The sequence below is a fragment of the Volvox carteri genome (assembly GCF_000143455.1).
Source record: "Volvox carteri f. nagariensis unplaced genomic scaffold VOLCAscaffold_93, whole genome shotgun sequence".
NCBI classification, from domain to species: domain Eukaryota; kingdom Viridiplantae; phylum Chlorophyta; class Chlorophyceae; order Chlamydomonadales; family Volvocaceae; genus Volvox; species Volvox carteri.
The window spans coordinates 342,081-357,465 of NW_003307636.1; the positions used below are offsets into that span (position 1 = coordinate 342,081).

The 15,385-nt window shown below is 56.1% G+C and overlaps 3 protein-coding genes across 3 annotated transcripts in view; 2 read left to right on the top strand and 1 right to left on the bottom strand.

The window, feature by feature from the left end:
• Positions 1-483: 483 nt before the first annotated feature.
• Positions 484-5,423, top strand: VOLCADRAFT_99704 (uncharacterized protein; the record flags this gene model as incomplete). Its single annotated transcript, XM_002958377.1, has 6 exons — positions 484-1,840; positions 2,343-2,449; positions 3,015-3,370; positions 4,259-4,364; positions 4,882-5,009; positions 5,288-5,423. 6 exons carry the CDS (start codon positions 484-486, stop codon positions 5,421-5,423), a joined length of 2,190 nt encoding a protein of 729 aa, XP_002958423.1.
• A 599-nt stretch (positions 5,424-6,022) lies between these two features.
• Positions 6,023-11,187, top strand: VOLCADRAFT_108128 (uncharacterized protein; the record flags this gene model as incomplete). The annotated part of the gene is made up of 5 exons (XM_002958378.1): positions 6,023-6,659; positions 7,124-7,452; positions 7,879-8,056; positions 8,286-9,062; positions 10,406-11,187. 5 exons carry the CDS (start codon positions 6,023-6,025, stop codon positions 10,504-10,506), a joined length of 2,022 nt encoding a protein of 673 aa, XP_002958424.1. The 3' UTR covers positions 10,507-11,187.
• Positions 11,188-12,585: 1,398 nt separating this feature from the next.
• The window catches only part of VOLCADRAFT_119963 (uncharacterized protein), a gene marked incomplete at both ends in the record, with an annotated part of 7,643 nt that continues 4,843 nt past the window's right edge, over positions 12,586-15,385 (bottom strand). Inside the window, 3 exons of the mRNA XM_002958399.1 lie at positions 12,586-13,011; positions 13,270-13,342; positions 14,715-15,177. Of these exons, the coding sequence (XP_002958445.1) occupies positions 12,586-13,011; positions 13,270-13,342; positions 14,715-15,177 (962 nt within the window). The remainder of the gene's footprint in view (positions 13,012-13,269; positions 13,343-14,714; positions 15,178-15,385) is intronic.

The following is a 15,385-nucleotide window of genomic DNA, read 5'->3' on the forward strand; positions in this document are numbered from 1 at the left end:
TCTGGCTCAGCCGTGTTGGCAGTTGAAGCTTGCTCGGCTAGGGGAAAGGATTAGAAATAGCTTTATGTCATTGCGACGTCCTGTTGGAATGGCATACGTCAATAAACCGGGTAAACCAAAGATAAGGACCGTGGGAACAACGCAAAAGCCCTGGTTGAGCCTAAATGCGCGCCCAGTATGGGGTTATGTGGACAGTATGTCAGCAGTAAGTATATGATGAAGTATAAGGTGGTATACAGCCTGATCGTAAGCCGCCTGCCTCATGACGGTTTGGAAGGCCTGCCTACGTGGATCGAATGCAGACAACAATGTTAAATTTCTGTTTGTCATAACGCTTTGTTCACACCATCGGAAAGACCTTTCCAAACCTTAAAAATGTATGCTAATTGGAAACATCTGAAACAGTGACTTTCGTAGCCTTCTATCGGGGAGACTCCATACCGCGGTCCGAAACACGCACCTTGGCTTTGCACAATCAATAAAATGCATAGCACACGTTTTACCCGAACATTCCGCTCCGGTATCGACCTTGCGCCGCCGGTCACGCCGGCAGTTGCACCTAGCTGTTCCTTCGGCTGCATCGCCAAGCCTGTGCCTTTTGTCAGCTCATTACGTCTTTCGGCAAGCAAACGCTCAGAGGATACTCACACAGAATTTCAAACACCTGGCACCGGCGAGTCAGCGCAGGCCAGCAGCTCAGCACCAGCATGGGGCGCAGCTCTTGCTTCCAAAGCTCGCAAAGCAAATGCAGCAGCAGGGCTGCGATCTCAACGCAGCCAGCATCAAGGCAAGACACTAGAAACCGTGGAGGCAGTTGCCGTTACTCCCCATGGTTCAGCGTTTGGCAGCAAAGGTTCCGCAGCAGGAAGTGACGGCCCTGTGGTTGTCGTACAGCCCCAAGAACCGTACCTGCGGCCGCAACCGCCGCCACCATCCTCATCCTCCTCATCATCATCACCATGGACATCAAGGTCTTCAACCACCTCCGGCAGTCGCGCTGCGCCGGCTGGAGAAGGTTCCGCGGCACCACCACCTTTGACCTTTGTACGGCCGCCTGGACGTCCCATGGGTCGTTCCACTGCGGCTGGCAGCGCCATCCCTTCATCAGCTCGGAAGACTCAAGCTGGTGCAAGGGGTGCCGGCCCCGGTAATGGCAGTAGCACTAGCGGCAGCGGCAGTGGGAACTCTGTGTCGTACGATCCATTTACCAAGGCCCGCGTCCCTACACGGGCAGGTACAGCACCTCCTCCGGCCGTACCACCGCCATGGCTAGCCACCGCCGCCGCTGCGAAACGCGCCAGCGCCGCCGCCGCCGCCGGCGGCGGCGGCGGCATGTCGCCACCGCCGCGATTCTCTGCGGCGCCGCCGCCGCGCTCGCGTTCCACGGCAATGCCCGACGCTAAGTCGACGCCGCGATCGGCCGCCAATGCAGCGGCGGCGGCCGCCGCCGCCGCTGCCGTCGCGGCGGCGGCGAAGCCACAGGCAGTAGCACCCGGTAGCACCGGCGACGGCGACCCGCCTTTGTCTGTGTCGTTTTCGCAAGTTATGGGGCGGCAGAAACGATCCAAAGGTGATGGCCAGACGGATCAAGATTTGGATCCAGCAGAATCCAACGTTGTGGATTACACCTGGGAGCCGGATCCGGATCTCGATGTGATTGAGGCCGACGCGGCGGCGGCGGCGGAGGAGGAGCGGCGGAGACGGGAGCTGCAGCGAGACGTGGCCCGGGAGAGACGGGAGCTTCGTGAGGCAGCGGAGGCTGCCGTACAGCGGTCGTACGCACCAGGAGCGCCGCCGCCGCCCCCATTTGTGGGGTCCGTCAAGGCGGAGCGCATCCCAGGTACGGCACGTACGGAAAAGGGCGTGGGTGAGTGGGAAAACAAGTGGCGTTGGGTTTGGTTTGGCATGCAGTACAGCGGCAGTACAGCGGCACATGGAGGGCAGTACGTCGACGTGGGGCCCCAAGAGAACGTACGACGCGCGTGAGAAGACGGCGGCGGCGGGGAAAAGCGGCAACGAAACGGTGAATATGTACGACAGCGATCGTGCGGCTGTTCTCCAAGGACAAGTACTTCCGTTCCACCCTTCGCTTGTACGGCACACGCTGGACGCGTTGCCGCCCAGCCGCTACAACAACACAAGGAATTTGTATGGTATTGAGCATAAATAGTACATTCCCATGCCTCTACGAATGGGCGTTACGTTCCGTACACATGTACGGAAGTACGGCGTTAAGTACTTTTTCCACATGGAATCCCAGGGCTCCAGCCCGGCCCCAGCTGCTCAGCGACTCATATGTATGTACGTATGCCTGTATGTATGCCTGTATGTATGTATTCCAGGTCGCGGTTTCGGCCTGGTAGCGGATGAGGATGTGGCGGCGGGGCAGTTGCTGCTGGTTGCCGTACCGGCGGTTTGCTCCCGGGGCCCCGGCGGGGGGCTGCCCAAGGTGGGTCGGAGAGACGGGACACGGAGGTGGTTAGAAGTTGTGGGTTTCAGTTGGTAGTTGGACCGTCGTCCCGTGGTTTCCAACCACCCTTTGCCGTCCAACTCAACGGCGCCGTGTCTGCGAGATAGGGGGGAGGGAAAGGGGAAGGGGAAGGATGATGATGGTAGGGAGGGTATGAGGGAGCGTGTTCATGATTTCCGAACAGGGTTAAGAATTTATTATTTCAGGGTTTTTGCGCGTTTGGGGGTGGGGGAATGGCCTGAGCCGAGTGGTGAAGGAGGAAAGCATGTCGGTGTGGGTTTTGTTGTACGTATGTATATATATATATATATAGGAACTATATCTTCTGTCCTACTATGTATACGTAGTACATATGTATACGTAGTACGACAGAAGATATCGTATCCGACAGTATATGTATACGTAGTACGACAGAAGATATATAGTTCCTATGCATTTCATTAAAACCGTAAAACCTTGAAACCTCCCATTCAAATTCAAATCGTGTCTGTCTAAGCCTAGCGCTACCCCCCTGACCCCCCACCCCCCGCCCCCAACCTTTTAGATGCGCCCGCTGCTTTCGGAGGCATTGCGATTGCTGCGTCTTGCCGACGGCATCCCCTCATCCTCTTCGTCGTCGTCGTCGTCTTCGAGCGCCGCCGCCGCCGCCGCCGATGGCGCCGCTCTGGCGTCGCTCTTCTGGGGCGCTCCGCGGCCTTCCTCCTCTCGCCCCCCCGCTGACCTGGCGGCATGGCGGGTACGACAATCGGAGCTGCTCTCCACGCCAGCGGCGGCGGCGAAGGCGACGGCGACGGCGGCAGGCAAGAGCGGTATGACGTGGACTCAACAGCGGGTGATGTCGTTGCTACAACTGAATTTGGTTGCGGAGGAGACGCAGGACGGCGCGGCGGCGGTTGCAAAGTGGGTAGTTGGTGGTTGCAATGTCGGTTAACCAGAGGCGCGAGTGTCGCGTTTTGGGGCGTGGGTTGGGGCGGTTTAATTAGCTAGGGTTTTAGCCCAGGGCAGTGGTGGAGGGGAAATGGGTTTTTTGCGAAGGGGGGGGGAAAAGCCCGGTTAGCCTGGTCGGGGTGAGATGGTTGTGTATGTATGTATGTACGTGCATGTGCGTGTGTGTTTTGCGGCCGGCTGCATATGGGCCTTCCTTCCTCCCTCCTGACTACGTGGCGCCTTCTTCGGCCAGCTGGATTGTACGACATGTCGCTCGCAAGGCCCCCCCGTTCATTTCTCCTCCACGGCCGCCTTCTCCGTCAGCCCCCCCTTCCCCCCACTCCTTTCCCCCCCTTCCTCCTCCCCACTTGCTGTTGGTGGTTTGCAAAGCCGGTTGGCTGTTGGGATCTTCACCCCTTGCATATAACTTCCCCCCCTCCCACCGCCTTCAAGAACGCCTACTGGTCAGTTATGCTTCTTGTACACTCTTTCCTTGGCAGCAGCTTCACTCGTTCGTGGTTTGTCTCCCCCTCCTCCCACCCACCCCTTTCGGACTTGAACACCGTGGCAGTTCAAATTTTGGGTTTCTCGCATCCTATGATTTCCCCCCTTTTCCCGGCCCCCGTATCCCCCCCCGTCATTCCCCCCCCCTCCCCATTCCCCTGCTTTCTCGAGGGTACTTGACTGAGACTTTGAATGTCGTACTTTGCAAACCGCCTCTTTCGCTGTTTGCGTCATCATGCAAGGTTTCCCCTCCTCTCTCTCCCCCTCCCTCGCATCTGCTTCATTCGCCAGTGGTTCGTCTTAAAAACCCCCTCCTCCTCTTCCCCCCCCCTCTCCCCCCCCTCGAAACCCGTAAAGCTCGGAGCCACTGACCTCACGTATGGGCGTATGGCCCGAAGTGGCGCTCATCAATCACTCTTGTGGGCCCAATGCGGTGGCTGTGATGCTGTACGACAGATTGGTGGTGAGGGGGATGGGGCGGGGGGCTGGTGGGGTGTACGGCAGTAGCAGTGTGGAGGTGAATGGATTGGGTTGTGTATCGTACAGGGGGAAATAGAGACGAGGATGGGGTTGAGGGGGAAAGGGAGGGAGGGAAGGGAGGTGGGTTTGGGGTGTAGGAAGTGGCCGACTGTATGTCACCGCGCGTGTGTGTGTATGTGCGTATGTATGTATGTATGTATGTATGTACGCTACATTTACTTAGCATCAACCTAACCAACTAACCGACTATGAGGCCCCCCGGTGCAGCTGATTCACATTACCACTCCGTCCTGGGGCCCCACCCACCCACCCACGTACTGCTGAATCCGGAACCGGTAACTGACAACCGTCCATTCATCTGGCAGCCGCCGTACACTCACACCCGCACACATACATACACACACGCACATCCCCATCTCCACACCGTTTCCACTTTTGTCCATACGTGCAAATACGCCCCCCGTGCGCTCACATCCGTACACACACCGTGTGTGTTTCAGGTTCGTGCCACCCGCCGTATCCCCCGGGGTCGCGAAGTGCTGCTCAACTGGCTGGGCTCCCAGGGCGCCCTGGCCCCCGCGCGGGAGCGTAGGGCCCAACTGTCACAAATGTACGACTTTGCATGTCGGTGAGTTTGCAAAAGCTCCAAGATATGTCGTACTGCCGGGTCTCGTCCACCAGGGGGGAGAATGGGTTGTATTTGTGTGAGTTGTTGGGGGTATGGGGGGCCGCGGTTTGTTTAAGAGGGGGTTGAGGGAATGGGATTTGGGTGTGGTGCAGTCGGGGGTGGGGGGAGCCGGGGAAAGGGCGAAACACAGTTTTATCGTGCCGCGCGATTGCACCGGTGGTTCTCGTGCGGTGGCTTCTCTCCCCCCAAAACCCCCTCCCCTCCCCGTCCCTCCCCAGCTGCGCCCGCTGCCGTCTGGAAGGTTCGGAGGCGGTGTCGCTGCCCTTCCTGTACTCGGATGCGGAGAGGGGCAGTGAGGAGGCGCTGGAGGCTATGGAGCATGTGGGTTTGTCAATACCCCCCCCCCCCGCGTAGCACCCTCGGGGCCTCAACCCCCCCCCGAACACATGCTGTTCTAGGAGTAAAACAAATACCGTGCTTTCCTGTCGTACCCTGCCGTGGGTGGCTCGGAAGCCGTGGCATCTCCAAGCTTCTCTCCCTGTGTAGCGTTTTGGTTTGGAGTTTGATCGTAGGGTATGTACGTCAAATGTATGTACGTCAGTTGAGCCTCTTAGAGTTTGGGTTTGGCAATATCTCTCCCAATGGGGAGCTCTCAAAACCCGCCAGATGCCGTACCCAGCCACCCGCCCGCACACTTCCTCATCCTCCTTCCCCCCTTCGATCCGCGATGACGTCATCAGTGCTGACGTCATCACCGCTGAGGACTCCTCCCTCACCCCCTGGGCCTGTTTCCGGACTTTGGACGCCACTTCCGACTTAGCTCATTTTTTTTGTTTCCTTGCATCATATAATTCCCCCGCTCCCCCAACACACATACACCCGCATGGAAACACGTGCAGACAGACAGACAGGCAAACAGACAGACAGATAGATTTTTACAGGTAGACAAACATGATATTGGCAGTTGTTTGTAATTTAGATTGTTGTACAGATGAAGACTCTTAATAATTAATATGAAAGTGAACACCTCGCTCCGAGCATTCCGGTTTCGGGGCGGGTTCAGCTCAGGGCGGTTTGGGTTTCTAGACCTTATCCCCGTTACCCCCCGCCTTCGACTGACACTGGAACACCCCCCACCCGCCATCCCCCCCCGTCCGGGCCCCATCCCTCGCCTGCCTCGCCATCACCGCCACCTTCGGGTGGTGTGTTACTGCTTTTATTCGTACTTTAAATGGGGAACCGTTTTGAAGGCCCTGCGAGTTCGAGACCTCAAATTGCTGACTTTGGCGCTACAGCCGCTTCAGGAGGCTGTAGCACAGCTCACAAGTGCCGTACAGCTGCTGGGTGAGCAGGTGGACCTCACGGGGGGTCGGGAGGGCTTGCTGATGGCGGCGGCGGATGGGGAAGACGACGGCGAGGAGGAGGAGGAGTACGGCAATGCTGGCGGCGCGCTGGCGGCGGCGGCAGCAGCAGCAGCACAGCAAGTGAAGGCGGTCCCGGCACGTAAAACACCGGCGGGGGCGTCGGCGGGGCGAGCGGGCAAGGGCCGTGGTGGTACGGCTGGTGACGAGCTGGGTCCTTTGGATCGCGAAACCGCGGTGTCTTGGCTGTTGGGCGGCATGCTGCCCCTTCATGCGGCCTGTGTGGAAGGTGAGTGGGCGGGCGGAGGGTTTAGGGTGTAGGATGGGGACAGCCTCTCATACTCGCTCCCCTCCCTCTCATACTCCCTCTCACACTCGCTCTCTCACTCTCCCCCTCGACCCGCAATCTCACAATGCGGTACACTGACAGCGACAATGCGGTACACTGACAGCGACAACTACTGGCCAACTACGGCCCCTTCACCGCCATCCCCTCTCCTCACCCCTCACCCCTCACCTCACCTCACCTCCCTCACCTCCCTCACCTCCCTCACCTTTCCTCACCTCACCGCCATCCCTCACCTCCCTCACCCCTCACCGCCATCCCTCACCTCACCTCCCCACCCGGCTTTTTGCTCTGTTGACTAACCAAACAGCCTACAGTTTGTCTCTTGTACATGTGTTCCCATATTTCATGAAGTCCTGTCTGACATGATCGTACACGCGTGTTGTACGGCTCTTCGTACATCGCAGCCCTGGCCTACAGAGCAGCATGGCTGGGAATGGACATAGGGCCTGGCTGGCACTGGCCCCAGGAACAGCCGATTGCCGTACCGGCCAGTACGGCAGCCCTGAGGGGGTCGGCGACGGCGACGACAGCCCCCCAGCAGCTGCGGGAGGGGGAAGGCGGTGTGGCGGTGATTGCGGTGGAGGATGGTGAACTGGAGGAGCAGCAGGCAGAGGCGATGGCGGAGCTTATCGGAAGCCTGGCGTCGTACGTGGATGTGATAGCACAGGCACGTGATGTCGTACACTTGTTGTACTTTATTATTATTGCGTTGGTACATGCAAGCAAGTTGGTGGTGCCGCTTTTGGTTTTAAAGGCATTGTGCACCTTTTCTCGGCCAAGGTGTATTTTGCTTGACGAGGCGTATCAGCACCACAGCAAAACAGACACTAATGTATTACTTGCGGAAATTTGAAATTGATATGTTGACTGTTGTTGTATGAGTATAATGGCCATGATGAGCAAGCAACTGAATTAACTGACGCTGTAGTTTCAGAGGTAATGGAGGTGGGCGGTCAATAAGATCAAAACCACGGGGGGAAGGAGGTTGCGGTGCTGCAGGACAGATGCATCATCCCCGTTGTCGGCAAATGAGAACGAGGAAAACGTAAGGACAAACGTGGGGGCAGGAATGCCCAAATTTTTGAAGTCCTGACGTGATCAATCTGGATTTCGACTAACCACTAACCACCAACCGCCAACCGTCCCGCCAAACCCGCAGCTGCTTCCCGGCTCTGAGATTCACACCCAAGCCGCCGCCCGGCTTTTAACTCTGAGCCGCCGCTACCTGGGCCCGATGGACCGAGTAGCCGGAGAAATTAGTACGGCAGTGTACGATGCGCATGTACTGCGGTATGGCAAGTTGGACGAAGATACGTTTGAGCGGCTACTGGCGGCAGGTACGACCTGGTGACGTGGGAGCGGTCGCACAAGCGGTATTAATATCCGTATATATGTATGTACGTATATATGTATATACGTACATGTGTATGAATGTATGTTGCGTAAAGATGTAGGCACCCTTCAATATGCACGCCTTCGTGAGCCCCGCTAATGCTGCGGTTGACTGCTGCTGCTGGTGCTGCTTTCCTTTCCTTTGTGGTGCTCGTTGCACTCCACAACACACAGGCATGGAAGCGATGGCCGCTGCGAGGCGCCGCGAGGCGGAACTGCGGCCGGAGCCAGTTGGTGGTGGTGATGGTGGCGAGTATGATGGTGTGGTGGAAGGAGAAACAGAGGACCTTGAAGAGTTGTTTTTGGAGGACCAGCGATTGCGCGAGGAGGCGCACGCTGCTGCTGCTGCGGCGGCGGCGGCGGTACAGCCGCCTCGGTCTTCTTGGCCGCTTGGCCGCGGTGATGATGGACAGGCGCCGCGCAGGGTGACGAGGGCTGCGACACCGGTAGTGCGGCAGCAGCAGCAGCAGCAGCTGGAGGAGGAGGAGGACGAGGAGGAGGAGGAGTTACCGGATGGCGTCACTGTAGCCCGTGGGCCCATAGCCCATGGCGGCAGCCCCCCTGGAGCTCGTGGTGGTGGTGGTGGAGGTGGTGGTGGCGGCAGCCGCCGCCGTGCTGTCCTGGCGGAGGCCGAACAAGACCTGCTGAAGGTCCTGGACTCCTCGCGGTCACGGAGGTCGGTGCCGTCAGTGCCGTCTGGCGCATCAGCACCACCGCGGATGAGGAGGCCAGCCAGCGTCGCGCCGCGGGAGGCGGCGGCGGAGGAGGAGGACGCGGACAGGGGAGGTGACGATGTAGCCGCCGCAACTGTACGGCGCCTCTTGCGGCGAGATGAGGCTCCGAGAGCTGGTCTGTCAGCGGAAGGGTACGACAATGGTGCGGCGGCGGCGGCTGATGTTAACGAAGAAGAAGAAGAGGAGGAGGAGGAGGCTGGTGGTGGTGGTGGTGGTGGTAAGGCGGGGAAGTTGTCTCCGCAACAGAAGTTCGAGTCGTCTTTGGACCGACTGCTCCAGGTGTTCCCAGGTCTCTCTCCTTCAACGACCACATCCAACCATGATGTCGACGACGACGAAGGCGATGATGACGATGATGATGATGATAATACTAGCGCTACTGGTGCTGCTGCTGCTGCAAGAACTATCCGACGCCCAAGGCGATAGGGGATGCTCTTTTTTTAAGTGTGCGCTACGCTATTTTTTTGGCTATTTATGTTAAGGTTCGCCGATGGTGGGTGCATCAAGATGTTAAAAGACAGTTCATCGCTGGTGGCTGGTGCCGTCGCAGCTTTCGTCCCGGGGAAGGTCAGGGGAGGTTGGACAGCGACAGAAGATGCGCGGGGTGAAGGAGTAGCAAGTTGGCGTCGAAGGGCAGGAGGGGGGAGGCCTGGTGCGGCTTCAGGCATTGATCTTGCAGCATTGCTCTTGTGTGTGTATGTATGTATGTATGTATGTATGTATGTATGTATGTATGTGTGTATGTATTGTGTGTATGTATTGTGTGGTCTGTGCAAAGTCAAACTGAAGAATACACAGCCGCGAGCCAGGCCCTGGCACGTGTGCACGTATCTGGCGTATCACGGCTGTGTGATAAGAAGTAATATCGGTAAGTGGCGGCACAGGTGGTTGTTGTTCTTATGATGGTGCTTGGAGGGGCCTCAACACATGTATGAGAGAACAGACACACACATATTATATAGGAAAATGAACATATATATATAGGGGAACCCCTTTAGGGGAACTATATATATATATATATATATATATATATGTGTATATATATATGTGTATATGTGTATATGTGTATATGTGTATATATATATGTATATATATATATATAGGGGAACTATATGTATGTATGTATATATATATATATATCGTAACCGCTTGGGTTCAGTTGATTCTTTCATAGCTGCAGGCGGCGTCATGTTCCAGTGTTACAGCTCACTAGCCAGCCAGTCAACCAGCCATGCGGGTGCGAGCACAGATACACACACAATGCTTTCCACATTCTTCACTTAGGGTTGGGGGAGGGGGATCCCACGTTTCCCTCCCGCTCAACATCATCTCGTCAATCAGACGGCTCACCACCGTTAATTCATAAATTAAAACACCATATACTTGGTTTTATTGTTAGATATACCCTGAATGATCATATGCACTAGCAGTTACACAACGGATATAATGCGTACAAGCATGCGGACTCAACGGACGCCGTACCAGTAGCACACTTCCGCGCGTTCACGCGTCCGGACAAGGTGAACACCACGGAACGGCGTCCGTACACCGACGATGCAGGGAGGAAAAGGGAAACGCGCGGGAAGGTTTTGGTTGTGCGGTTTGAATCCTGCGGTTTGAATTTAAAGTCAGAATTTTCGCAGTACAAGTACGACACTTGAGAACGACATTGCCGTATACGTCAACTCTTGCGTCCACCAAACCCCGCGCAAAAGGACGCGATCCACAATTTGATGTTTTAATAAATCCTAGGCCGCGCGCGCACAATAAGTGCCTGTTAAGGATTGAAGAAAAGAAAAGAACGGAAGGAAGGAAAGAAGTCGGCCAAGTTCTCTACACCCAGATCCTCAATTGGAATGGTTTAAAATCCGCTTAGAATCCATTTAAATCCTCGATTACTCATTCCTTAAAACCATACCGCATTCTATGCCTCGCAAAAAACGAGCACGCGCTGCACAATGTGTTGAAATTTGTCCAAGGCGGGTTAGGTCTTGCTCACGGAAATGCACCCCCTGCAGCCCACAACCCTCATCATCCAGTCAAGTTTGTGTGACGTATGACACATACATACATACATACATACATACACACCTCATTGTCGTGATTGGCTCCATAAAAGCCTAGACAAGACAAGAACGACTCCACGAAAAGAAGTACAAACTGTTTTAACGACGAGGTTTCCCAAGCCAACTGCGCTTTCCCCAGCCAACTACCAACCGCCAACTGCGACTAGATGCACTTCATCTCCACATCCAGCCTCTCCCTGGAATGAGGAGACACCATGACGGGCCCGCATAAGCGGAATGCGCAGTCAAACATACACACATACATACATACACTAGGGTTTGGCACTACTGGTAAGGCGCGACCATTGCCCCCGGGAGATCCCGGGATCGATACCCATTAGGGTCAAAAGTCCTTCCGATGGTGGAAGGCATTGCGCCCCTAGTTGATGGACGGTGGTGACCTGGGAATAAGTTAACCTGCGAGCCGACCAGGAATGGAGTTGGGACGCTGTCGACCCGGCAGATTCCATTGGATGCTGGTGGTGGGTGCGGAACCTGAGCGATCCACTGAGAAGTTATCTAGGGTGACTGGATGAGGATGCCCCGAAATACCGCGGAAGGCAGGGTTTCGCAGGGTAGCTGCCACGGGCGAAGATACACCCCCCTATTTCACACATACATACATACAAACATACGCATACCCGCACACACACACACAGACGAAGACCACCCCACGATGATGGGAAGATACCCCGCAAACCACAGGTGCCTTCTGCATAGCTCACACAGACAGACAGACACACAGACACACAGACACACACACAACGTTATCTTCTTGTTCCCATTCCGCGCTGCAAATGAATCGCTTTTGATCACTTCTTCACCAAGGACCGCCGATTGTACGACCATTGAAGAAACACCGTCGTACGCAGTACAGCATAGTCCACGGCTGTGAGCCCATTAACAAAGAGGAAGCTCCGTGAGCCATCGTCGTTGCCATCACCACCACGAGCAGCGCCATCATCACCGCCACAGCGCCACCGGCACCACCAAAGTCCCTTTCTTCCCGCTGCTCAGTTTTCAGTAACACACACACATGCACACACACAAACATACATACATACACGCACATACACACCAAGCACGCACGCACATACAAAAATACATAAAAAGGGAGAGTGAGCGGCTGGAAGCATCAATAAGAACTCACAAAAATCATATTACTACACAATACCACAATACATATCGTTATAAACCACATGTGACGTGTTTGCACGCGCACCAAAGCCCAACAGCGAGGGATGCAAAAGTACGGCAGTCTGTTACCTGTCGTACCATGCAAGTAAGGGCTCAAAAGCCCCCAAGTGCCATCTCCCCAATCATCTCCGTATCCATCCCCGTACTGCACCCTTGCGACAACCACCACCACACCATCATCATCATCATCATCATCATCATCATCATCATCATCATCATCATCATCACCATTATCATCATCATCACCATTATCATCATCATCATCATCATCATCATTACTATCATGCCCCATATAAAGGCAACTCTGTGTTCTTCACATCAACTCATGATGAGAAGAAGCGCCGTCCTCACACCACCCTGGGACCCACGGAATAACAACCAACAGACAGACAGACAGACAGATACAGCTGGTCCTATCCCCATGCAGGATTTTCGACACCTCCACTCCGAGAGCCCGCCCCCGGGGAAGCAGCTGCATCAGCAGAGCCGCCGTACAGCCGCCAGCTCTTCCCGCTGTATCTGACGCTCCAATGCCACGCGGCCGACATGAACCGCGGCGGCGCCGGCGGCAGCATTGCCACCACCACCACCACCACCACCACCGGCACCACCACCACCACCGCCGGCACCGGCACCACCACCACCGCCTCCGCCTCCGCCGCCACCCGAAAACACCGACATAGATCGAGACACGCTGGCCGGCCTGGAGTGCTGCCAGCTGCGCCGGGGGCCCGCCGTCGCGGGACGTACGGCACCGCGGGAGCTGCTGCTACTGCCGCTACCGCCTCCGCCGCCATGTCGCCCGGTTGAGTAGAGCGGCCCCATCATCTCCTTGAGCGCTTCCCCCGCCGGGGTGGCGGGATCCACACGGCCCGGGTACTGGAGCGGGTTGTCCTCGTTGAGCTGTGTTTTGACATGTACGTACGTACGTATGTAGTTTTGCACGTGTGGACGTGTGGGCGTGTGTGTGTGTGTGTGTGTGTTTAGGGCAGGGCGGGGAAAGGGTATCGGGGCGGGCGGAGCAAGTCAACGGTATGCCTGACGGTGGCAACTACTTCCAGTCGCAGTCTTATAGACTACAGCAATTATGCTGATTATTCATACTGGTGACCGTTCTGGATAGGACAGTACGACAGTACGAACCAAGTTTTTCGGTCGTACCTGGTTGACAACAGGAGACGCCGTTTTCGCCCGGGCTGTAGCTTCCGGGCTCCCACCCAGCGAGGACTTCGGCCTGTACGGCACCGCACGGCATCATGTCACGCGGAAAACAAACCTAGATTAGAAAAAGGAAGAGAAAAGAAAAAGGAAAAGATACACAAAAGCAACATACATCAACTTGCGAGCTAACCAGGAACTAAGTTGATGCGCCGTTGATCCGCTAGAATTGGTTGGATGCTGGTGGTGAGTTGCCGAACCCAACGAATACATTCTGAAGTCGGATGGGGTGACGGATTAGGGTGCCCCTCTAGCAGGGGAGAGCAGGGACTGCCCCGGGAAAGGGGGCCGCTGGCGAAGTTAACCACCCTGTAACGACATACATACATCTATGTTATTGCTTTAGTCATACTATTCCTTAATGCGTTTCTACAAAAGTAAAAAGCAACGTATTGTATTTGACAAAAGGCAGCGGCTCAGAGATCTTTTCAGTAATCCCCTTTTGGCTCTCGTATTGGGCTCAGTTTTGCCAGCAGTACGCCGCGACAAAATTTAATCAGGACTTTGCTGCTAAGGTTGCCAGTTGCCTGTTGCCTGGAATAATCCTTCAAAACCTGGTGAAAAGACTATTCGCACGCAACTAAACGACGACTAATTCCCCATTTCGTGACGTCGTTATCCTCCACTTGCCCTTCAAGTTTAGACCAATTTCAGTTTAGACCCTCGACCACGAAACAAACATCGACATACACACATACATACACACATACACACACATAAACACACACGCGCGCGCGCACATTTATACATTCATCACAGAAAGATTAAAAAGGTTAGAAAACCCGTCAACAGCCAACGGCCAACAGTAAAAATCTTAACGTGGACAAAAACACACTCCACCCTCTCCAACCATCTTATAGCGCCGCCCTCCAGGAGCGCCATCCTAACCCAGCTATGAGCCTTACAACACCGAACACACCAAACCCTAAGCACCACCGCAAACTTCCCACCCACCCCCTTTTTTTCTTCCGCATTTTACTTTAGTTTCGGCGGCTAGGTACTTAGAGTTCCGACATTGTCATGACGACTACTACTACTACTACTCACCGGTGGCAAGCGAGATTGTATATAACTATTCTCTAGCGCAGTGCAGTAATATTGCACGGCCCGCTGGCCCGCTGTGAGTCTCTACTCTTCATGCGTCTTCTGGAGCCCACTGTGACCACCACCATACACACACACCCACACACATCACCGCGAAGACCCCTCCTCCACAAGTCGTGACTGGTTAGTTAGTTAGTTCTCGTTGCATAATTCCGTTGGGTGTTGGAATCAGCTTCACTCGTTCACGTGGTCCCCCCCCTCACATACACACATACACACCCCACCCCAACCCAACCCCCACATCACCGCCGAAAGCCATCCAACCCTAAAAATGCAACACCTACCTGAGCTTCACGACAAGTGCCGCCTCCACCTCCGGCTCCAGTTTTCGCCCGGAGGGGGGTATGTGGCCGCGGTGGTGACCTTTACCCACAATGAAGGATGTCGGGTCTGTGCTGGGCTGGTACTCCCGAGCAGCCGCCGTAGGGCCTCCGGCGGCGGCTGCGCCGTCGGACCCGACGCGGCCGCCAAACCACAACGCATGGGCCTTGTACGGAAAGTACGACACATCGCATACGTCACGGAGCTGCACATTGGAGCCCTCCATGATGGCGGCGGTGGAGCGTTTCTGGAGGTTGCTAGTCGGCGGCTCCGGCGGCCAGTGCGGGCCAAAACCCATGCCGTCGTACGACTCTGACGCGGCCGCCGGCGGCTGCGACGGCGGAGAGCCCGCCTTCGGCGGGCCCTGGTCCTGTGCCTGGGAGCTGGCGGCGGCGGCGGCGGCGGCGGCGGCGGTTGCCTTTGCCGCTGACGGGGGAGGACATGCAGCAGCGGCGGCTGGGACATGCACCGGCTGCGGCTGCGGTGTGTCGTACAAAATGGGCTGCGGCGCACCAAGCAGTTTGAAGACGGCAGCGACGGCGCCGGCGCCCTTTGGCCCGCCGCCGCCGCCACCCGGGGCAGCGCTGTACGGCCGCCGCCGCTGTGATGAGTTCTCCCGTTGCAGCTGCCGTTC